Source organism: Nuphar pumila, chromosome 12 (genome assembly GCF_984573655.1).
Source record: "Nuphar pumila chromosome 12, dmNupPumi1.hap1.1, whole genome shotgun sequence".
NCBI classification, from domain to species: Eukaryota; Viridiplantae; Streptophyta; class Magnoliopsida; order Nymphaeales; family Nymphaeaceae; genus Nuphar; species Nuphar pumila.
This window is the reverse complement of record NC_143260.1, coordinates 4,684,721-4,706,291: the sequence shown is the minus strand read 5'-3', so window position 1 is coordinate 4,706,291 and position 21,571 is coordinate 4,684,721. Positions and strand designations below refer to the sequence as shown.

General features: G+C 38.6%; 1 protein-coding gene across 1 annotated transcript; it reads left to right on the top strand.

Annotated features, from left to right (window-relative positions):
- Positions 1-1,666: 1,666 nt before the first annotated feature.
- LOC149819730 (4-alpha-glucanotransferase DPE2-like) lies at positions 1,667-19,235 on the top strand. Its single transcript, XM_089983821.1, has 22 exons — positions 1,667-2,186; positions 4,224-4,350; positions 4,478-4,533; positions 4,684-4,811; positions 7,226-7,355; positions 7,477-7,673; positions 7,832-7,910; positions 8,094-8,132; positions 8,649-8,768; positions 9,425-9,526; positions 9,671-9,754; positions 9,853-10,095; positions 10,345-10,470; positions 10,639-10,713; positions 10,788-10,859; positions 15,759-15,878; positions 16,042-16,139; positions 16,421-16,580; positions 16,661-16,759; positions 17,106-17,303; positions 17,540-17,633; positions 18,973-19,235. Exons 1-22 carry the CDS (start codon positions 1,836-1,838, stop codon positions 19,110-19,112), a joined length of 2,838 nt encoding a protein of 945 aa, XP_089839947.1. The 5' UTR covers positions 1,667-1,835; the 3' UTR covers positions 19,113-19,235.
- Positions 19,236-21,571: the final 2,336 nt, after the last annotated feature.

Genomic DNA, 21,571 nt, shown 5'->3' with positions numbered 1-21,571 from the left:
TAACATCAGGCTTTACACAAGACCATTTTTTTTTGAAGAAATCCACATGAAACCCATCAAAACCTGGAGCTTTCCACCCCGACAAACCTTTGATGTCCCTAAAAATCTCATCTTTAGAGAACTTCATTTGCATAATTCTGGCTTAATCTTGATGAATCGAATCAACAGAAACATGACCAATGACACCCTTCGCAGTAAATGAAACATAATATAAATCTTTAAAATATCGAGTGGCAGCTGAAATAACGTGTTGATTAAAGTACGAAATACTCTCAATGGTGATTGAAGGGACGACATTCCTCCTATGACAATGAGAAGCATATGAGTGAAAAAAAATTGTATTATTGTCTCCAGCCGCAAGCCATTTCACCCTTGCCCGTTGCTTTCATCTAATTTCCTCTTTGACCCTCCAGTTCTTCAAAAGGGTTGATAACTCAATAGATCTAGCCTGCAAACTCTGCAGGTGCAAATCAGATAGGGACTCTGGGGAAGACATAGTTTGATACAACGCTGAAATCTCTTGCTCCCAAGTAGCCATTTGATGAAATTTAATCACATCTCGATTATGGAGCCAAGCTTTGATATCCTTAGCAAGACGAGACAACTTCTTATGACATCGGATAGCCGTCCACTGCTCATTGGAGGGCTTGTTCCAAGAATCTGAAATAATCGTGTGAAAGTCTGGCTCCTGGAGCCACCATTGTTCAAACATAAAACTCCTGGCATATTTAAAATCATCCCTCAAATAGTGATTAACTGACCATGGTCTGAGATAGAAGAAGTCAACAAGACACACTTGACATCAGGAATGAGATCCAACAAATTTGGAGTGACAAAAACCCTGTCAAGAACTCTGCAGCATGGGCGAATCCGCCTATTCGACCAAGAGTAACGCTCTCCGATAAAAGAGATTGGGTAAAGGTGATGCTGATGAACAAAATCTTGAAAGCCTCGCATAGATGGATTGGGAAAAACGAGGTTATTGGAATCCTGAATAGACAAAAGGCAATTAAAGTCTCTCATAAGAAAATGATACTCTTTGTTTGAGACGGCGATCCTATTTAAGTCCTTCCAGAAAGCAGGCCTCATGACAGCGTGATTAGGGCCATACACAACAGTGACCACAACTCTTCTGTTATTGTCTTGCAAAGTGAAGACAATAGAAAATGAAAAAAGATTCATGTCTAGCTGAGAAATATTTAAAGACTGCTTTCTCAAAATAAGGATACCACCGGCATGACTGACCGCAGGCTTAAAAAAATAGTCAACACCCCTCCATATACCAGAGACAAAAGAACGAGAAATGTCATCCATCTTAGTTTCACAAATTACAATCAGGTTAGGCTTCTCTTGTCTAATCCAATTAGCCAGAAACATACGCTTAGCGGAGCAATTCAAGCCCCTGATATTCCAACAAAGAGACTTCATGACACATAATCTGAAAAAATCTGGGGAGTGTGGCCTCGCCGACATTCGTAGAGACCTGCCATCGAAAGTCCTAACGTGGGTTGCTCCTCTTGCTTCTACTACCATTAGTAACATGCCGGTGTCAAACAACCTCCCTAAGCTCAGTCACCCTCAAAGAATAGGGAAAATCACCCCCCTCGTATCATAGAGGCAGCATATATATATATATATACACACGAAGAGAGAGGTAGGTTCTTACTTCTTGGCCATCGTATCCTCGCTCTCCCCTGATACAAAGAACTCCATTGTTGATTTTTCTTCCCACTTAACAAATTCCAACAAAGGCAGAGGACGGAGACCCACCAACAATTGCTTTTTGGGCATCTCTCATCTGGGTTCACCTCAGAATCCTCTCTCCATCTGAGAGAATGGCGACCCTCAATCCAAAATCCCCACAAAACCCACCAAAAAGGCTGCTCTTATCTTTCAGGCTGCCTTACTACACTCAATGGGGCCAGAGCCTTCTTGTCTCAGGCTCAGAATCAATCCTCGGATCGTGGAACGTGAAGCAAGGCCTTCTCCTGACCCCTGTTCACACCAACAACGAGCTTCTTTGGTGTGGGACTCTCAGTGTTCCCGTTGGTTTCAGATGTGAGTATGGTTATTTCTTGGTGGACGATGAGAGGAATGTGTTGAGGTGGGAGGGGAGCAGGCACAGAATCGCCCTGCCTCCCGAAATTCAGGAAGGAGACGTCGTGGAGGTTCATGATCTCTGGCAGGTTGTTTAATTTTTCTTTGTTTTGTTGGTTTCTTGCTTGCCTCTTCTCCCATTTTTTGTTGCTAGTTCGTATTGATATTCGGTGTTCATGCATTATATCATCTTGTAGTTACCTTTTGTAGCTTTGGTTCTAGAAGCACTTCCTGTCTTGCTGGAATTTGCTGCTACTGTCTACTGTATGTACAATCTAGTTGGAAAACAGATGCAAATTGTATCCACTGAATCTGACCTCATAGATGTGTTCATCATGGTTTGTTTGCTAGGGATTGCACTTTGGATCATCTTTTTTCATTTTAAAGTATGAATTTTTGAGTTATGAAAATTTTAATACACGGTGGGTCGTTGATTTATGAAGCCCTAGGAAAACCAACTTATGATACAAACCTTGTTTTCTGCTAAAGAAACCATGTAGATCACATCTATAAGATGTCTACCAAAAAGGTGGGGAAAAAGTAGTGTTTTCTACTAGATTGCATGTACAAACGGCTGTAGAAGAATATATATATACATATATATATATATATATGTATATATACATATATATATATATATATATATATATATATATATATAGAGAGAGAGAGAGAGAGAGAGAGAGAGAGAGAGAGAGAGAGAGAGAGAGAGAGAGAGAGAGAGAGAGAGAGAGAGAGAGAGAGAGATGCAAGCATGCTAAATGGAGTTTTTGTTTTTTTTTTAAAATTCTGACCATACAGATGTGATCTACGTACATAGATGTGTTCAACATCGCTCATATATATATATGTATGTATATCATGGCCCTTAGTATAAAAGATAAACCCTCCAAGGTTCGATTACAGTAATGGGAAGAAACTGAAATTTTAGATGGTTTTTTGATACTTAACCTCCTAATGAGTAATGACAAACGTAACCCTTCAGTATTAGAATCCTGATGAAATTTTGGCAGCTTCTTAGATTACATTGGGTGGAACTTGGAGGGTATTCTAGTTGAAGTCACCTCATCAAGATTGTGGACTTGTGGCAATCGAGAAGCCATTTAATTCATTTTACTAAAGAGATTAACGTTACATTAATCCTATATATGTATATAACAATGTCAGAAACACAATATTTACAATTCTTTCTCACAATGAGAAAGTTAGTATCTCACTACGCAATGAATCTTGAAGCTTTGTTTATAGGTTCGGAACTTGATATCCAGATCAAGTGGGAAAAGAGGGAGTCAGGTTTTGTGTAGCAGATAACATGTGGCTAAGACATCTACACTTCAATCAAGTTTCCTGGTTCTCTCCATGGGTTGTTTTGAAGCATGTATAGTTGAGCTTGCAAGTTGCAGTGTGGCCATTTATTCATACTTTTTCTCAAGATCAATCTTCTACCATAATATAAGTTCACACATCTGATTCAACTTACTCCATGTGATTGACATGACAAACTAGCTCTGGATAATAGTGGGTGCCAACCATGACACTGACATAAATTGCCAATTGAATAAAATGTAGATAGTAGACCCCAACACCACATGTTTTGATATGGTTTTTTACTGAGAAATGATAGATCAGAAACACATTGATCATTGAGGGTGTGCTTTGTCATGTCACAACCTTTGCCAGCATGCTTGTTAATTCAAAATACCAGTTCAATTAGGAACATTTGGTTCATTGGCCATATGGGAGTCTAGGGTTTACCAGTTGCATGACAAGATCATGAGTCTAGGCATTTTATGCAGGTCCTGTTACATAATCCTGCCTGTTAGCCCATGGATCAAGGCATTGGATATACTCTCTTGTGGTAAGTCATGCAAGGAAACCGAATTTTAGAAGAATCTTTGTTGTCATATTTATTCCTTTTTCTGTCCATTTACTAAATTATGATTAAATATCCCTGTTTATGATAATAAAATCTCATTTTGTGTGCATCTTATATGTTTTTGATCTTTTCTATCCTCTTGTTATTCAGCTGTTTGTTGTTTGAGAGAGATATCTCTGCAATCATCTGTTCAGTTAAATCTTTGGTGATCTTTTTTCAAAATTATGCTGATGGTAGTTGCTGTAACCAGACTGCAGATGAAGCTCTTTATCTGAGAAGTGCTTTCAAAGATGTTATTTTTTTTGGAAGGAGAGATTCAGATTCTTGTGTTGACGAAAATGGATTTCAAAATTCAAAGGTGACTTTGAGCCAGCAAGGTAATTTCTGTCCATGTGCTTATCAGCTTTCTGTCTTCTGTTGGATGAAGGCAATTTTATCAGGTTCCCTTTTCCTACATATAATACTTCTTGTTCGTTTTTCACTTGCATTGGGCTCCAAGGGCAGATTCTGTGTATGTTCATTTCAAAATAAGCTGCCCAAGGTTGGAAGATGGTGCATCTGTGAGTATCTATGACTGCATAAAAATATCGTGTTTCGTGTGAACTTTTTTGCCTAACTTTCTTAGTAATTGTAGCCTTGGACTTAGTAATTCACGTGTTGGATTGTTTCTGGATACTCCAAAACTAGTTTGTAATTGTGACCCTTTGCAGGTTTTTGTTACTGGAAGCTCTATCACGCTTGGAGAATGGGAGCCAGAGAATGGAATAGAACTTACACATGCAGGCAAATTCATTTGGCAAGCAGTTTGTGCAGTTCAAAAATATGAATTCCCTATAAAATATCCTTGCAAACGTAATTGTGTCCCATATGGACTGAGATGCACAAATACATGCACCAAGTGTTAAAATGTAAACTGTAATATATATATATTATTTAATATTATTATATTTTCTTTTATTATTTTCTTTTTCTATTTTTCTTTATTTTCTTTTTTAGCATCTAGTTCAATAGAAACTAGATATTTGATCCAGTCAAGTTCCTGTTGGAACTTGACTGTGCAAATAGCTGTTGGACTGTAGTCCAACAACTATATTAAGAGACGTTGGAATCCAACGTCTCTTTTGGAGAGCTCAAAATGAGCTCTCCTCTCTCTCCCACTTTTTTGTATATATAGGGGTGAACCCCTTCAATGTAAATAACCATGCTTCTTAAGCATTTTGTTCATGAATAAAGTATTATTTATTTTTCAAGTGTTCTTCCCTTTATACCCTTTCAAGGGTCATGCTTGTAGTGTCTCCAATAGACACTTGTTTGTGAGTTATTTGTGCATTTGTTGAAGACCACCATTTCATTCAATGAGCGCACTAAACACATTGAGATGGACTGTCACTATGTCAGAGAGAAATACTTACATGGAACCATTGATCTGCCATATGTTACATCAGAATATCAATTAGCAGACTTCTTCACAAAGCCTCTCGCTGCTCCCAGATTTCACTTCCTCTTAGACAAACTTTCGCTCATTGTACCGTAAGTTTGAGGGGGAGTGTTAAAATGTAAACTGTAATATATATACTATGTCACAGGGACTCGGCAAAACAGGTGCCGCACCCGCGTCGACGCGACGCGGGATCGCGTGCGGGTGCGGTCAACACGACCCTGGGTGCGGTCAACGCACCCAGGGTCATTTTTGTCCAAATTTTTGGGCGAAAATTCCCCCCCCCCCCCGATGAAAAGGAGGAGGATTAGGGCAAACAATTTTTTTTGCCCTAATCTCTCCTCTCTCTCCCCTTGAGCTCGAGCTCTCCCATCGCCGCCCCAGCGTCGCCGCCCCCAGCTCCGCCGCCCCCAGCTCCGCCTCCCAGACTCCTCCTCTCGGCTCCTCCTCTCGGCTGGCAGGTATGTCTCTCGTCTTCTTGGGTCGGCTGGGGAGGGGCCGAGCACCCCCCCCCCCTCCCCCCCCCCCTCTCTCGGTCTCTTGTTGGGTAGGCAGGGGAGGGGCTGAGCCTCCCCTGCTCCCTCATTTTTCGGCACAGGAGGGGCCGAGCCCCTCCCCCATCTACCTCTTTTTTTTGGGTTGACAGGGGAGGGGCCGAGCCCCTCCCCCATCAGTTTTTTTTTGGGTCGACAGGGGAGGGGCCGAGCCCCTCCCCCATCTGTTTTTTTTTTTTGGGTCGATAGGGGAGGGGCCGAGCCCCTCCCCCATCTTTTTTTTTTTTTTGGGTCGACAGGGGAGGGGCCGAGCCCCTCCCCCATCAGTTTTTTTTTTGGGTCGACAGGGGAGGGGCTCGCGCCCCTCCCCCATTAGTTTTTTTTTTTTTTTTGGGTCGACAGGGGAGGGGTCGAGCCCCTCCCCCATCTTTTTTTTTGGTATGTAATTTAGTTCTTTTATGCATACTTATTTAATTGATATTTAGGTCGATTTATGTAATTGCTTTACTTATTTGATTGATAATTTGATATTTAGGTTGATATACTGCATGCATGATGAATCATATTATGAGTTTATGACAATGTTTACTGTTAAATGTTAAACTGTTAAAACTTCAAAATTTTATATATATATATATATATATATATATATATATAAATTTTTTTTTACATTTTTGCCCCTGCCGCACCCCCGCACCCGGGTTTTTTGGAAGTGCCGAATCCCCGCACCCGCACCCGCTCCCGCACCCGCTCCCGCACCCGCACCCGCACCCGCACCCGCACCCATGTGACATAGTATATATATTATTTAATATTATTATATTTTTTTTTATTATTTTCTTTTTCTATTTTTCTTTATTTTCTTTTTTAGCATCTAGTTCAAAGTCCAACAGCTATAATAAATGCTGTTGGACTATAGTCCAACAGCTATAATAATAAATGCTGTTGGACTGTAGTCCAACAGCTATATTAAGAGACGTTGGAATCCAACGTCTCTTTTGGAGAGCTCAAAATGAGCTCTCCTCTCTCTCCCACTTTTTTGTATATATAGGGGTGAACCCCTTCAATGTAAATAACCATGCTTCTTAAGCATTTTGTTCATGAATAAAGTATTATTTATTTTTCAAGTGTTCTTCCCTTTATACCCTTTCAAGGGTCATGCTTGTAGTGTCTCCAATAGACACTTGTTTGTGAGTTATTTGTGCATTTGTTGAAGACCACCATTTCATTACACCAAGTGCATGTGCACAGACACAAGCACATGTTCATGATGACCTTCCAGTTTGTCCACAACATTGTTTTCCTTATTAACTTCAGCACATACAAATACTGCCAAATGAGTAAGGTGGGAAATTCTGTCCTGGAAATTGGTCCCAACAGAGAACTTGTGGTTGATTCAATCTCAGGAAAGCTACCAAGACATATTTTTATATCTGATGGTGCCTTCCGGGTAAAATGTAGGCCTTGGAGTGTTTCTTTGTGAGACTATGCCATTCAATATCAAACCCCTTTTTCTGAATAGATTTTCCCATAATCATATTAAGTGTTTTTATCGGTTCAATATTTGGCAGGAAACTTCATGGAAAGGTGCTGGGGTTGCTATCCCCATGTTTTCTGTTAGATCAGAAGATGACCTTGGAGTTGGAGAATTTCTTGATCTCAAGTTACTCATTGATTGGGCAGTTGACTCAGGGTTTCGCTTGGTTCAGCTTTTGCCTGTCAATGATACTTCTGTACATGGGATGTGGTGGGATTCATACCCATATAGGTAATAAACGTGCTGTATGGTTCATGGAAAGAACACAAGCAGAACTTAAATAGATTGCACTTGTAAACATGCATATGCACAGTTTGAGATTAATCTTACAATGACTGTATCGATTTGGTTTGACTAAAAAATAACTTAGATGGGAAATTGCTATGCAGTTCTCTGTCGGTCTTTGCATTGCACCCTCTGTATCTGAGAGTACAGGCACTATCAAAGAATCTCTCAGGAGAAATAAAGGTAAAGAATGGTATCTTCATTGAGCAACTATCTTCTGGGAAATCTTTTGTTTCATGATTAATTCTCATGATGGCCTGGGTCTGTTTCTCCTTGTCTTTTAATTACAAAATTGTGCTATGTGGAACAAATCCTGCATATGTTGTGATTATCTATTTGTGACTTTTGCCTTACATATGCTTGCAGAAGGAGATCATTCCGGCCAAAAGTGACCTAGATTTGAAGGTAGTTCAATGATCTTTTTTCTTGTTTGGAAGCACTCTTGTCAATGGTAACTGTAATTGTATTTTATTGCAATTGTACTTTTGTTTGCTTTCATAGGGTGGGGTCTGTGGCATGATGTCATCATTTATATTTGCACTTTTGCCTGGTTTTCAGCTTCTTGCTTTGTGGGATTTGTTTATTGAGAATGGTGCATTATTGAATAGTCTTACATGTTTGACTCGATCAATTTCATTTTGACTCATTCATGCTATGGAATAAATTCAATTCCAAGTGTTTGGCAAAAGATTGCAATTCCTACATTTCAGAAAGCTGGATAAATGTGCTTGCATGCTACCATGCTCTATGCAATACACATATGTTTCTTTCGTTTCTCATGATATGGATGATACTATTCATTTTGAAAATTGCCTGGGACTTGTTGAAAACCTTTAATTTGATGGCATTAGTGCAATTTATCAACGACACTGCATTATAGTTAGTGCTAGGCTCCATCCTCTTTTTACATGGCTAATGCAGGATGTGGACTATGAAGCTACTATGAAGGCTAAGCTTTCAATTGCCAAGAAGGTCTTCACAATGGAGAAGGATGCTGTACTTTCTTCCAGTTCCTTCCAAAAATTCTTTTCTGAGAATGAGGTATATCAGATGTTTTTTTGGGCAATATCACATAATATATGAAGGAACTTTTTTGTCTTTGAGGCCCCACTGTTACATTGACTGCATATGTTCTATGCTAAGTCACACGGACTCGGCTATAAGGTCGACGCACCCGCGTTGACACGCCCCGACACGGACACTGTCAACCAAGTGTCGGACTTGGTCAACGCACCGTAGCCGAGTCCATCCACATTTTGGACTCTGTCAACTTTGACCGAGTCTATTTTGTCCATTTTTTAGGGCAAAAGACGTATAAAAACTAAAAAAAATTTGATCTTTTTATATATATTTTAAGTATATATATATAGCTGAATCTTATTATTGTTATATATATAGCTGTCTTCTAATAGGCACAACTTTGACCGAGTCTTATTATTGTTATATATATATATATATATATATTTTTAAATATATATATACATATATATATAGCAGTTGTCCAAAATTTTTGAAATTGCTCCGCACCCATATCGCACCCGTACCCGCAGCCGCACCCATGTGACATAGGTTCTATGCAGTTGTCCGTCTGGAAGAGGAATTTTATTATTTAATTCTTCTCATGTCGAGCATAACTTTGAATAGTTGCATGTTCATGTAGTCCTTGTTCTTTTTGAACATCAAAAAATTATGGGCAGATATGGTTGAAGCCTTATGCAGCCTTCTGTTTCCTGAGGGACTTTTTCGAAACATCAGATCACACTCAGTGGGGTTGCTTTGCCAAATATTCAGTGGAGAAGGTAATTGAAATTTCTGATTTCTTTGTGCATTATGTCAAAAATTTGCTATGAAGATTTGGTGTTGGAGAAACCACTCATATTATGATTCTTTTTGAGTTTAATTTCTTCCTTGATTTTCTGTTTTTTGGTTATTACCTATTCCAGTTGGAGAAGATTGTTTCAAAGGACAGAGTGCACTATGATATTATCTGCTTTCATTACTATATCCAGTATCATCTACACCTACAGGTAATCCATGGTTAATTATCTGAAATGTTTCTACACCCATTGAAAAGTTTCCTGTTCTGAAACTCTTGTCAAGATTTAGATTTTTCCTGTTTTGTCAGCTTTCAGAAGTGGCATCATATGCAAGAAAGAAAGGAGTAGTTTTGAAGGGAGACCTACCTATTGGGGTTGACAGATGCAGTGTTGACACATGGGTTTATCCAAGTCTCTTTCGTATGAACACATCTACTGGAGCGCCTCCTGATTACTTTGACAAAAATGGGCAGAATTGGGGTTTCCCGACCTATAACTGGGAGGAGATGTCAAAAGATAACTATGCTTGGTGGCGTTCTCGACTATCGCAGGTTCCTGCTGATCTGATATGTTTATTTATTTTATGCCATTCTTTTGTTTTCAACAGACAAACAATTGAACATCCTTCTGAGAACTCATCTGAATAAAAGATCTTGTGAGAAATCCTATCTGCCTTGAAATGAATCTCAGTATCTTGGCATTCTTTATTATTTTCAAAACTGCATCCCATATGCTTATAGATGCCATATCTGCTGATTCCACTGTATTTATGTGAACCTGTCTTTCTTCTCTCTCTATAGATGGGAAAGTATTTCACTGCTTACAGAATTGACCATATTTTGGGTTTCTTTCGGATCTGGGAACTACCTGAACATGCAATTACTGGTTTAGTGGGAAAATTCCGGCCATCCATCCCTCTTAGCCAGGTATTTCTTTCTATTCCTTTTGTATGAGTTAAATATGATAAGGAAATTCTCTGCTGTGGGATATATTTCAGTTCCGATTTTCCAAATTGTTATTACATAAAGGATTATATGAGACAGATCATCTACTGACATGTCTGTTTCTGGCTGCATTTTAACTTTACTCTCTAGGAAGAGCTTGAGAAAGAAGGTGTGTGGGACTTCAATCGTCTCGCCCATCCTTACATCCGAAAAGACATGTTGGAGGTATTCATATAAAATTCATTTAAGCCTTCCTATATCCATTTCTTTTTGGTTAATTACTTCAATGGATATGTCAGGAGAAATTTGGATCCCTGTGGACAGTTATTGCTTCAACCTTCTTAAATGAGTACCAGAAGCTCTTCTATGAGGTGATTTGTAGTGATTGCCATTGAGAATTTCTATGTTCTTACCTTTTTTGTCTCCCCTCTTGCTGTGCCCATTTCTCATGCATGATTGTGAGACCAATGAGATGACTTAGCTCAGGATATAACAAGCGATAAACATGGTTATACAGTCCAAATTGTGCATTGCATGGAGACTTGGTTGAGTGAATGGTCGAGTATGACTTATGGGTTTTGGTTGGTGGCCTTTGTGGTGCCCCCTTTAGCCAATGGGTATGGTCACCACAGACAAATGCTTAACCCAAAGATGGAGCTTGGTCAACTATCACAGATAAATACGAAAGAAACCAAAACAATCAAATTCAGGAAGCTTGGTGTCTCATGCATTTGTGGGTATGAAAAGCAAACAATAGGCAATTGATGCATTATATGAAAATATTTAGAACCTCAACATGATTGATAGTTTAGATTAGGAAGCATGAAAAAGAGTAAAGCCTTTTGTGTGTTCAGTCAGGGAGAAATACCTATGTCTACAAAATGCAAGTTATGGAAAAGGATCCCTTCATTTTCTGGTTTCAAAGGATCCTTCTTGGACATGTGATTGTGAAGAATCCTTGCAAACAATCAAGTTTTCAAATAACTTGATACTTCAAATACTCAAGACACAAAATAAATGCACAGTGTTTATAAGCTTTACACTACAAAAGAAGTACAATAAATGCACAGTGTTTATAAGCTTTACACCACAATTTGTGCAATAATTGCCCAGTGTTTATAAGCTTAAGAGACAACTCTTTATTGTAATGCATGCATTCAATGGGCTCACATAGCCCTTATTTATAAGCACACTTAAAGAGTCGTTGGGCTATTCCCAACGATTCTTATTAGAGACGTTGGGAATCAGCCCAACATCTATCTTTTTAAACTGTGTACAACAGTCAGTGGCTGTGTACAGAAATATTACATAAAAGAAAAAAAATGAAAAAAATAAGAAAAAATAAAAAGGAGGAATTACAATCATATTAAAAAACATGAATATGCGTAAAATGTAGAAATAACTAAAATACCCCTACAACTAATACATTGTCTTATGAATTACAATTTAACACCCTCCCTCAAACTTAGGGCAAGATGACCGAAAGTTTGCCAAGGAGGAAATTAAACTGCGGAGCACACAAAGCTTTGGTAAAGAAATCTGCCAACTGATATTCTGAAGTTACATATGGAAGATCTATAACTCCTTTCAGATACGCTTCTCGAACATAGTGACAGTCCATCTCAATGTGTTTAGTCTGCTCATGAAAAGTATGATTTTGACAATGTATATTGCACTATTGTTATCACAACATAGCTTGGTGGGCCCTTCTATTGAGATCCCCATGTCCATACAATTTTCATGGTAGTAGTCGCCATGACACGATATTCAGCTTCTGTTGAGGATAGAGACACTTTTTGTTGCTTCTTACATCTCTATGAAATCAGCGAGTCTCCTAAATACACATAAAAACCAGTGGTGGAGTGACGGTTATTTGGGTCACCTCCCCAGTCAGAGTCAGTATAAGCAATTAATTTTAATTTAAAAGAAGATGATAAGAATACTCCCTTGTTTAGTGTGCCCTTTATGTATCTCACAATCTGCAAGATGACACTCATATGAACTGATGTTGGTGCATGTTGGAACTGACTTGCAGTATGAATTGCATGAGAGATATCTGGTCTAGTAATACTCAGATACATCAAAGATCCTACAAGTTGTCTGTAGGAGGTGGGATCGGAGAGAGAAATACCATCATCAATCTTCATTTTGGCTCCTACTATAGCAAGAGTTTCACAAACCTTATCATCCGTAATACCTGACCTGCCAATAATCTCAGAGGCAAGCTTAGTTTGAGATAATCAATCAAGAAGGTACTCCACACATATTATCCCCCTTCCAATATCACATGCACACAGTTTATAGGCAACCAACACATCAGCGCACAACAAAAATAGGAAAAACCAGTCACCGCCTACTAGAGCACATCCAAAATACCAATAAAACTCAACAAATACGTCGTTGATTGCAACCAAACCACTTCCAATAGGATACTTACTAAAAAATGATCCAAATGATGCAAATCTATGACATTGAAAACCCCTGATGAGATCAATACCAGTGATTTCTTAGATCTGGAAACTATTCACGTCACTATTCAGAAAATAAAAAAAATCCATATAAAATCAAGTATACCTCTGATTGGAATGATTCTTGATTTAAAAGTCATCTAAAATCAAGATCTACCAAAGCCCCAACTCAATCAAACCAAACTGCAAAACATGTACGGATGTTTTTGGGGCACACAAAACGAGGCACACACCCGAACACACCAGGATGAAGTTTCTTCTTCCTTTTTCCTTTCAGATGATTACCAAATACCGCCCTCTAGGGTTTGGTATGACTCTGATACCATATCAAAGTTCAAAGCAATAGAGTTTCAACCATGAGAGAGAGCAAAGAAGAAGATAAGAAGAAAAACTTCATTAACCTTGAAATGAGAATAATACAATCATATAAGGGGACATCCCCTCTATCTCATTACAACAACAACAACAACTACGCCTTCATCCCAAAACAATTGGGGTCGGCGATATGAACCAAAAAAGAAAATCATTCTGGGTCTTCCACATGAATCCTCTCCTCCAATCATTTCTATCCAATGCCATGTCCTCGGTGAGGTTCAAAGCATTCATATCCTTTCCTATCATCTCCATCCAAGTCTTCTTAGGCCTACCCCGACCTCTTTTAACTAATATATTTTCCCATTTCTCCAACCTTCTAACTGGAGCATCATTAGGCCTTCGCCGAATATGTCCAAACCACCGTAAACAATTCTCTCTCATCTTATTTTCAATGAATGCAACGCCTACTTTCTTACGTATCTCCTCGTTTCGAATCTTATCTTTTATTATATTTTCACACATCCATCTAAGCATACGCATCTCAGCTACACTCATTTTTTGAATATGATGTCTCTTGGCAGCCCAACATTCCGTACCATGTAGTAAAGCGGGCCTAATTGTTGTCCTATAAAATTTTCCTTCAACCGCAATGGCATTCTACGATCGCACAACACTCCAGTTGCACTTTTTCATTTCATCCACCCAACGTTTATCCTATGATTTACATCTCTATCAATTTCTCCATACTTTTGAATGATAGATCCCAAATATTTGAAACAGTCATCCACCGGTATTTCTTGCTCACCAAGCTTCACTACACTCCCATCACTACTTCGTTGCTTTCTAAACCGACATTCCATATATTCTGTCTTACTCTTACTCAACTTAAAACCTCTTGCTTCCAATGTCTGTCTCCATAATTCTAACTTAGCATTAACCCCAACTCTAGTCTCATCAATCAAAACAATATCATCAACAAACAACATACACCACGGCACATTTTCTTGAATTGATCTCGTAAGCTCATCCATCACTATAGCAAATAGGAAAGGGCTTAATGCAGATCCTTGATGTAACCCAACCATTATAGGAAAATTGGTTGTCACCCCTCCACAAGTGCGGACATTGGTAACTATTTCTTCGTACATATCTTTAATTATACTAATGTACTTGAGAGAAACACCTTTCTTCATCATTGTCCACCAGAAAGCATCCCTAGGTACTCTATCGTATGCCTTCTCCAAATCAATAAAAACCATATTCAAATCTTTGTTCCTCTCTCTATATCTCTCAATAAGTTGTCTAAGAAGATGTATAGCTTCCATAGTTGATCTTCCAGGCATAAAACCAAATTGATTCTCCGATATCATGACAACTTTCCTCAACCTATACTCAATCACCCTCTCCCAAAGTTTCATAGTATGACTCATGAGTTTTATACCACGATAGTTTGTGCAATCTTGTATATCACCCTTATTCTTATATAGAGGCACCAAAGTACTCTTCTTCCACTCATTAGGCATCTTATTTGTCTGCTAAATCTTGTTAAAAAGATTTGTCAACCATTCTAAACCTTTCTCACCCAAGCATTTCCAAGCCTCGATAGGTATACCATTTGGGCCAACTGCCCTTATTGATTTCATTTTCTTCAAAGCCTCTGTAATTTCTTTCTTTTGAATCTTGCGCATGAAGTCACGATTCATCTCATAAAAAGGAATGGAGAAGTCTCCAAGATCCTGAGCATGACTTTGCACTACCTAAAAAAATGCAAAAATACCCCTAAAAGGAATGCTATGTACGAATAAATACAAAAAGGGGAAACACACAAGAATTGTAATATACATATGATACATGTCTCAACACCACCCAAGCCTTGATAGAAATATTGAGACAATTTCAAATGTTGTAAACGCCCATGTCATTTTATCCTATAAATGCATGAATTAACAGAAAAATAAAATGGATAACTATCTTGGTTAGGGGTGCACATGAGCTGGGCTCGAGCTGAGCTTAGGCTTGTTCAGAAAAACACACATGTACGAACTCAGCTTTTTTCAAACTTGAGTCTGACTCGGCTCAGATCGGCTCGAGCCGAGTTTTCTTTTAAAAAAATCTTTGAAGTGTGTGTGTAGACGGTGAGATTCAACCCCAACACCTCACACATGAGTGTCTAACACCCTACCCACTTGGGTGAAACTACATTTTGTGCTTTTTAAACAACAAAATTTTTACATATTCTAAGATGTCATTATACAGCCACATTAGCCGAGCTTAATCGAGTTTGAATGCTTGATAAAGCTCTACTCGTTTATTTTTAACAAGCCTAAGCTTTTGTTCAAGCTCGGCTTGTTACTTACTTGCTGGGCTCAAACAAGCTGAGCTCGAGCTAGCTTATCTCATTGTGCAGCCCTAATCTTGGGGCTTTTGTTCTCTTGTTCACTCTGTTTCTTGTAGAACAATGAAGAAACTTATTCTGTATTGTTCCAGTTCAAGGAGGAGTGCAACACAGAAAAAAAGATTGTTGCCAAGCTTAAATCAGCTGCTGAAAGGTCTTTGTGGGTAGAACATGGGGACAAAATATGCCGTGATCTATTTGATCTTCTAAAGGTAGCTTAATTTCTTGAATGTATTAAGGTGATTGATTTGAAATTTTGAATCTATGACAAGCAAAAAAACTATTTCTACCTTTCTCAGTTGAGGATTTTTTTTGCGTGATTTTCAAGAGTCAGACTTGTTACTTGAAAATGGACTAACTGGTTTTTTATTGCAGAATGTTGTTCTTATAAGGGATGAAGAGGATGCAAGGAAATTTTATCCTCGGTTTAATATGGAAGATACATCTAGTTTTAAAGATTTAGATGATCACAGGTACTTGAATTGAACTATGGACAACTAGTTGGTGTTCAAGTTAGTTGATTAGCCTAATTTTCCCCCTTGGATTGATGCTTTGTGGTGGCTTTGCAATTTATCAGTGTGATGTGTTTCTACTGGGTGTGGGTGAAGATGTTTTGTGTTTCCTTTAATCATGCTAGTTATCATGTGCATCAAATTAGTTGTGTCTATTATATTTCTTTATTTTTGGGATATTCTATGATTTCTTATCCAATGGAGAATCTAATACCATGCATATTTTTTTGTTGATAATTCAGTAAAAATGTTCTGAAAAGGCTATATTATGATTACTATTTCCATCGGCAAGAAAATATTTGGCGGCAAAATGGACTGAAGACTCTGCCTGCTCTCTTGAACTCATCAAATATGTTGGCATGTGGAGAAGATCTTGGACTTATTCCTTCATGTGTTCATCCTGTATGTTCTTTTTGCTCTTCCATTTGTGGTAATCATCTGCATTTACTTGTTGATCATGGGGCCTTTGACTTCTTGTTTAGGTTATGCAAGAGTTGGGCATAATTGGACTGCGCATTCAGCGGATGCCCAGTGAACCGGGCGTCGAGTTCAGTATCCCATCGAAGTATGAGTATATGACAGTAAGTCATAATCTTGGAGCAATGCAACTGGGCTTTCTGATCTCATTTAACTAACAAGACTTGATAGAGTTATAAATCCAGTGTCAATCAGGTTTGGTCACTATGATGACTTGACCAGATAGATTAAGGTGTTTGATGACCAATTCTTTAGTCATAACTGTGTGTTCCAACTTGACTAGCAATTTTCATTGAAGGAACTTTGAGTTCTAGAATAAGCTGTTTCTGATCTTGGCAAAATTTTCTGTCATAATATAGAAACAAAGAAATGCATTTATGCTATATAAATCACTACAAGTAGCAAACGTGCTGATAATTCAGTTAATTAACCACAGTTATCATTTCCCAGGTTTGTGCACCATCTTGCCATGATTGCTCAACACTGCGTGCTTGGTGGGAAGAAAATGACGAACGAAGAGAACGATATTTTAAGGAAGTAATTGGAGATGATGGTATACCACCTTCTGTTTGTGTTCCGAGTATTGCATACTTCATCATACAGCAGCATGTTGAATCTCCATCGATGTGGGCAATTTTCCCTCTCCAGGTATATTTCTAAATTTTTGATATTCGGCGAAAAAAATTTACTGTATCTCAAAAGATACTAGGAGGCTTATAACGTTATTAGAACATCTGTGCATCTGTGTGTGTGTGTGTGTGTGTGTGTGTGTGTGTGTGTGTGAGTGTGCGTGCTTGTCGTACAGCATTGACTTTATGAACTCAATAGGATGCCAAATCATTGTGTTAAGTTTATGTGCTTGAAAATTTTGTACTCGTGTTCAGGATATGTTAGCATTGAAAGAAAAATACACCACCCGGCCTGCAGCAGAGGAGACAATCAATGACCCAACAAATCCAAAACACTACTGGCGGTATCGTAAGTGGGCTACTTTATAATTTCTCTTGTTATATGAGTTTTTACATATCTTTATGCCTAATGGTCATTCTTTTAGAAGCTTTAGTTCATTTAGATAAATAGGTTGATTTTTTTGCCATTTTGTTCAAGTGTTAGGCAGTAAAACCAGTGAACATTCAGACAGATGAAGCTTTACTATTTTATCTTGCTAAGTACCTTGAAATAAAAGAAGAGCTGATGGTGAAATAGAACTTGTTCAGAAATCACATGCAAACATGCCTGGGCTTGACAATTGCATACAAAAATTGGCTATCGCTGGTCTCATAACTGAGAAGGTTTAACCTTTAATATTTACTCAGGTCCCTCCTTGGTAATCACCCTGGTATACACCTCCATATGATTCTGATGACAAGGTATAGTCCCCAATGGTTGGAAAAATATTGAACACCAGTGTACATGTTTGACAAATCGTGAGACAGAACTGCTTTGCATAAAATAACTTCATACCTGTCTTAGCTGTTAGAACAATCATAAACATTCACAAAATTGATGAGTTGGGTCCATGCTTTTGATCTTTTTGTGGTCTATATCAGGGTAACTACAAGGGTAAAGGTGATCTTCGGTCTTCCTTTATTCTATTTTTTCTGAATTATCTTCTGATTGTGCCATGTAAACTCAAGAATTTGGTTATTGTAGAATGACTGACTTACCAACGGCTTGTCTGGTAGGAGCAGCTAGTGCACGTCACCTTGTGTTGGGACGTTGCAGGTTCAAAACTCAATTGTATACTTGTATAACTGGTAGGGGTCTGCCTAACCCCAGCTTGCCTTTCAAAAAAAAAATGACTAAGACTTTAAGACAGTAGATAAATAGTCTGTGCGGTTGATTGCATGGAATTATATCCCAAAGAACACAGTATTTGGGATTTAAAAGAAAAGTATAAACTGCTGAAAAAATGCAATTATATTCAGCTATGGACTTGATTCTGTTTGGAACCTTAGTGAATAATAGGCCTGGTTGAGTTGCTTACCAGCTTATACGGCTCATGTACTGATGTACGTACATCTCACTGAACTGCAAACCATGTCACTGTCTGTCGTTTTTTGAGCTTAACTACTGGTTGGAGACAGATGATCCATTCGGTGTATAAAGCAAACATAAAATGGTGACTTTTTTCTGGGGTTGACAATTTCGGATGTGACCGATTCTTTTTTTTTTTTGATAATCGGATGTGCCTATGAATTGGTTCTGTGATTACAGATATTCTTTTTAATGATCTTCTATAACCATTGTTTCTTTTGTTTATTAGCTTGTCAAATGAATTTTCAGTATTTTGGAGCCTCAGTGTATGGTATTTCAGGTATGCATGTGAGTTTGGAGTCGCTACTGAAAGACAATGAGCTCAAGATGACCATAAAAAATCTGGTAGTGAGAAGTGGTAGATCATGCCCAGCCGCAGAAAAGACTGATACGCACTCTAGCATCCAGCAGTCCAGTTGACATGCTTGGCGCGAAAAGTTGAAGCGGTAGAGGTTTGCCAATAAATGATCTACATGGATGCAGTTCGGCAGCAGTTAGGTTTCCAACCTCACATGAATAAAGCATAAGCATAGATTATGAGAAGTGGTAGATCATGCCGAGCCGCAGAAAAGACTGATACGCACTCGAGCATCCAGCAGTCCAGTCGACATGCTTGGCGCAAAAAGTTGAAGCGGTAGAGGTTTGCCAATAAATGATCTACATGGATGCAGTTCGGCAGCAGTTAGGTTTCCAACCTCACATGAATAAAGCATAAGCATAGATTATATCTCATTTGTTATTTGCTGCCTTTTCTTTCTTTCTGCATAATGCCTGCTGCTATCATAAACGACCCAAGCCGCAGTTTTTAAAAGTAAATATGTAGCAAATTGATTCATCATTTAGAATTTCCAGAAATTTGCTACCAAAAAGCAGTTCTGTGGTTAAAACTATTGATGGTGACCCCACTCAGGTTTTACCTTTGCAGAGACCCAGTTCTCGGCGAGGGTTCCTGGTCATGAAAACAAAACTCATTGATCCAGTTCCATTCTTGTTGGATCTTGATCAGTTTGTTCAAGTCTAGGCACGTCGAGCATCACCCGACCCGTTTTTGCTTTTAAAATATACTTCAAAACCAAATTCATTGGACTAAGTTCTGGTCTTGCCATGCTAGAACCGGATGAGCTCAACGGATTTGAATCTTGTCAAGACATCGATGGCTGGACCCGGTCCACCAAGAGCTGGGTGTTTCGATCATCTGTGAGCTGACAGGGATCATGTCTGTGCCCGCTGTTATAGTTCAAGCCTGACTGTTTACCCCTCAAGTCGCCAAAGATTGCTTCACTTGGCCGGTCCCCGGCGGTGGCTGTTTTGAAATTTGTGGGTCCCGGATATCCAGCTTGAGTTGGACCGGCTTAAGCAGGGCTTGCAAGTTGGGGTGCAAATGGTAAAGTTTGGTCAGGCCTCCAACCCAAATATGATACCTTATTTAGGGATATGGATCTCAAAATAAGACCCAACCATGCATTCAAATTGGTTCAGGCTCATCTGATCAAAGTTTTTGAATTTGAATTCAGACCAATGTTTTCTCTTGGTTTCATGCTCATAATCGATTAAATCTTTTTTTTTCTACTTTTTATGTGTAACGAGCTTGTTTCATAATGGAATCCTATATTATCATACAAAAGTTGAATCTGAATTCAGACCCATTGGTTATTGTTTGGTTCTAGATTTAAATTCAAATCAACCACGATCTGGCCCATATCTGATCCATTTGGACACATTGCTGCAAGGACCTACAGGGCATGAATAAGATTTGGCCCTTATTAGGCAGTAATTTATCTGGGAGGGTTGAGCCAGGATTGGATCTGGGTCCAGCAGGTCAAACCTGATACTTGAACCAAATATGGATGGCTAGTATATGATAAACCTATTTCATAAATATGGAAAAAGGTGGATATTTTCACAATATCGCTCATTTTAAAAATATTACGCTTTTATCATAATGACAATATGATTAAAAAAAATTTCACAATATCTTATATACTATTTATTATTTATTCACATTATGAATATATTTTATGTGTATATATTTTCACGTATGCCAAAAATTTTCTTAGATTCTTGAAAGAAAACTACATTTTTCAAAATGTCACAAGATTTTTCTTTGCCCATATTTTACAGATAATGTGATTCGTGGCATCGAACAAATTCGGATTTTAGACACTGCACCCCCGAGTCTACTTCCAACCCTGATGGGACTACCTTGTATGAGACTTACGGATGATAGAACTATGTGGACATTGGGTCCGGTACCCAATCCAAACTGAGCTGGATTTGGGTTGATCTATCTGCCTGAGGTCTAGTAAGTCTTGGGCCTGACCCGGTCTGAGCAGTAAAGGAGCTGGGTCTGGGTAGGAATAAAAGCTCATCCCAGTGGAACCCAACCCGTCATGCCAGGCTCGTCCCATTCACCAAAAACCAGCCTGATAAGACCTGTGCCCAGCCCTCCAACAAAAGCTCAGCTGATCAGGTCTGGGTTGGACCTCTTGGTGGCCCTGGTAAATTAACCAAGCAGCTTGTGACTCTGCTCAATTAGTCTCGTCACTCATGACTCGATCGTTCCTCAGTCCATGTAAGTAGGTGAGCCAAGCATGAGCAACTCGTTTAGCTCAAATGAGGCGAGCATGAATGCAGGGTGTTCGTCTTGGTTTGACTTAGGCCAGGCACACGTGTGTATATATTTGCTACTAATGAAGGTAAGGAATTAATGTGATAGAAATCTTAGGTGCAAGTTGTATCAGCTCAATTTAACTACATAGATGGGTAACATGATTTGTTTGCCAAGGATTGGATAATTTTTTTTTAACATAAAAATGTGATCTTTTGAGTTGTAAAATTTTGGCACATTTGATTTAAAAAAATTTAAATTTTTTTGAAGA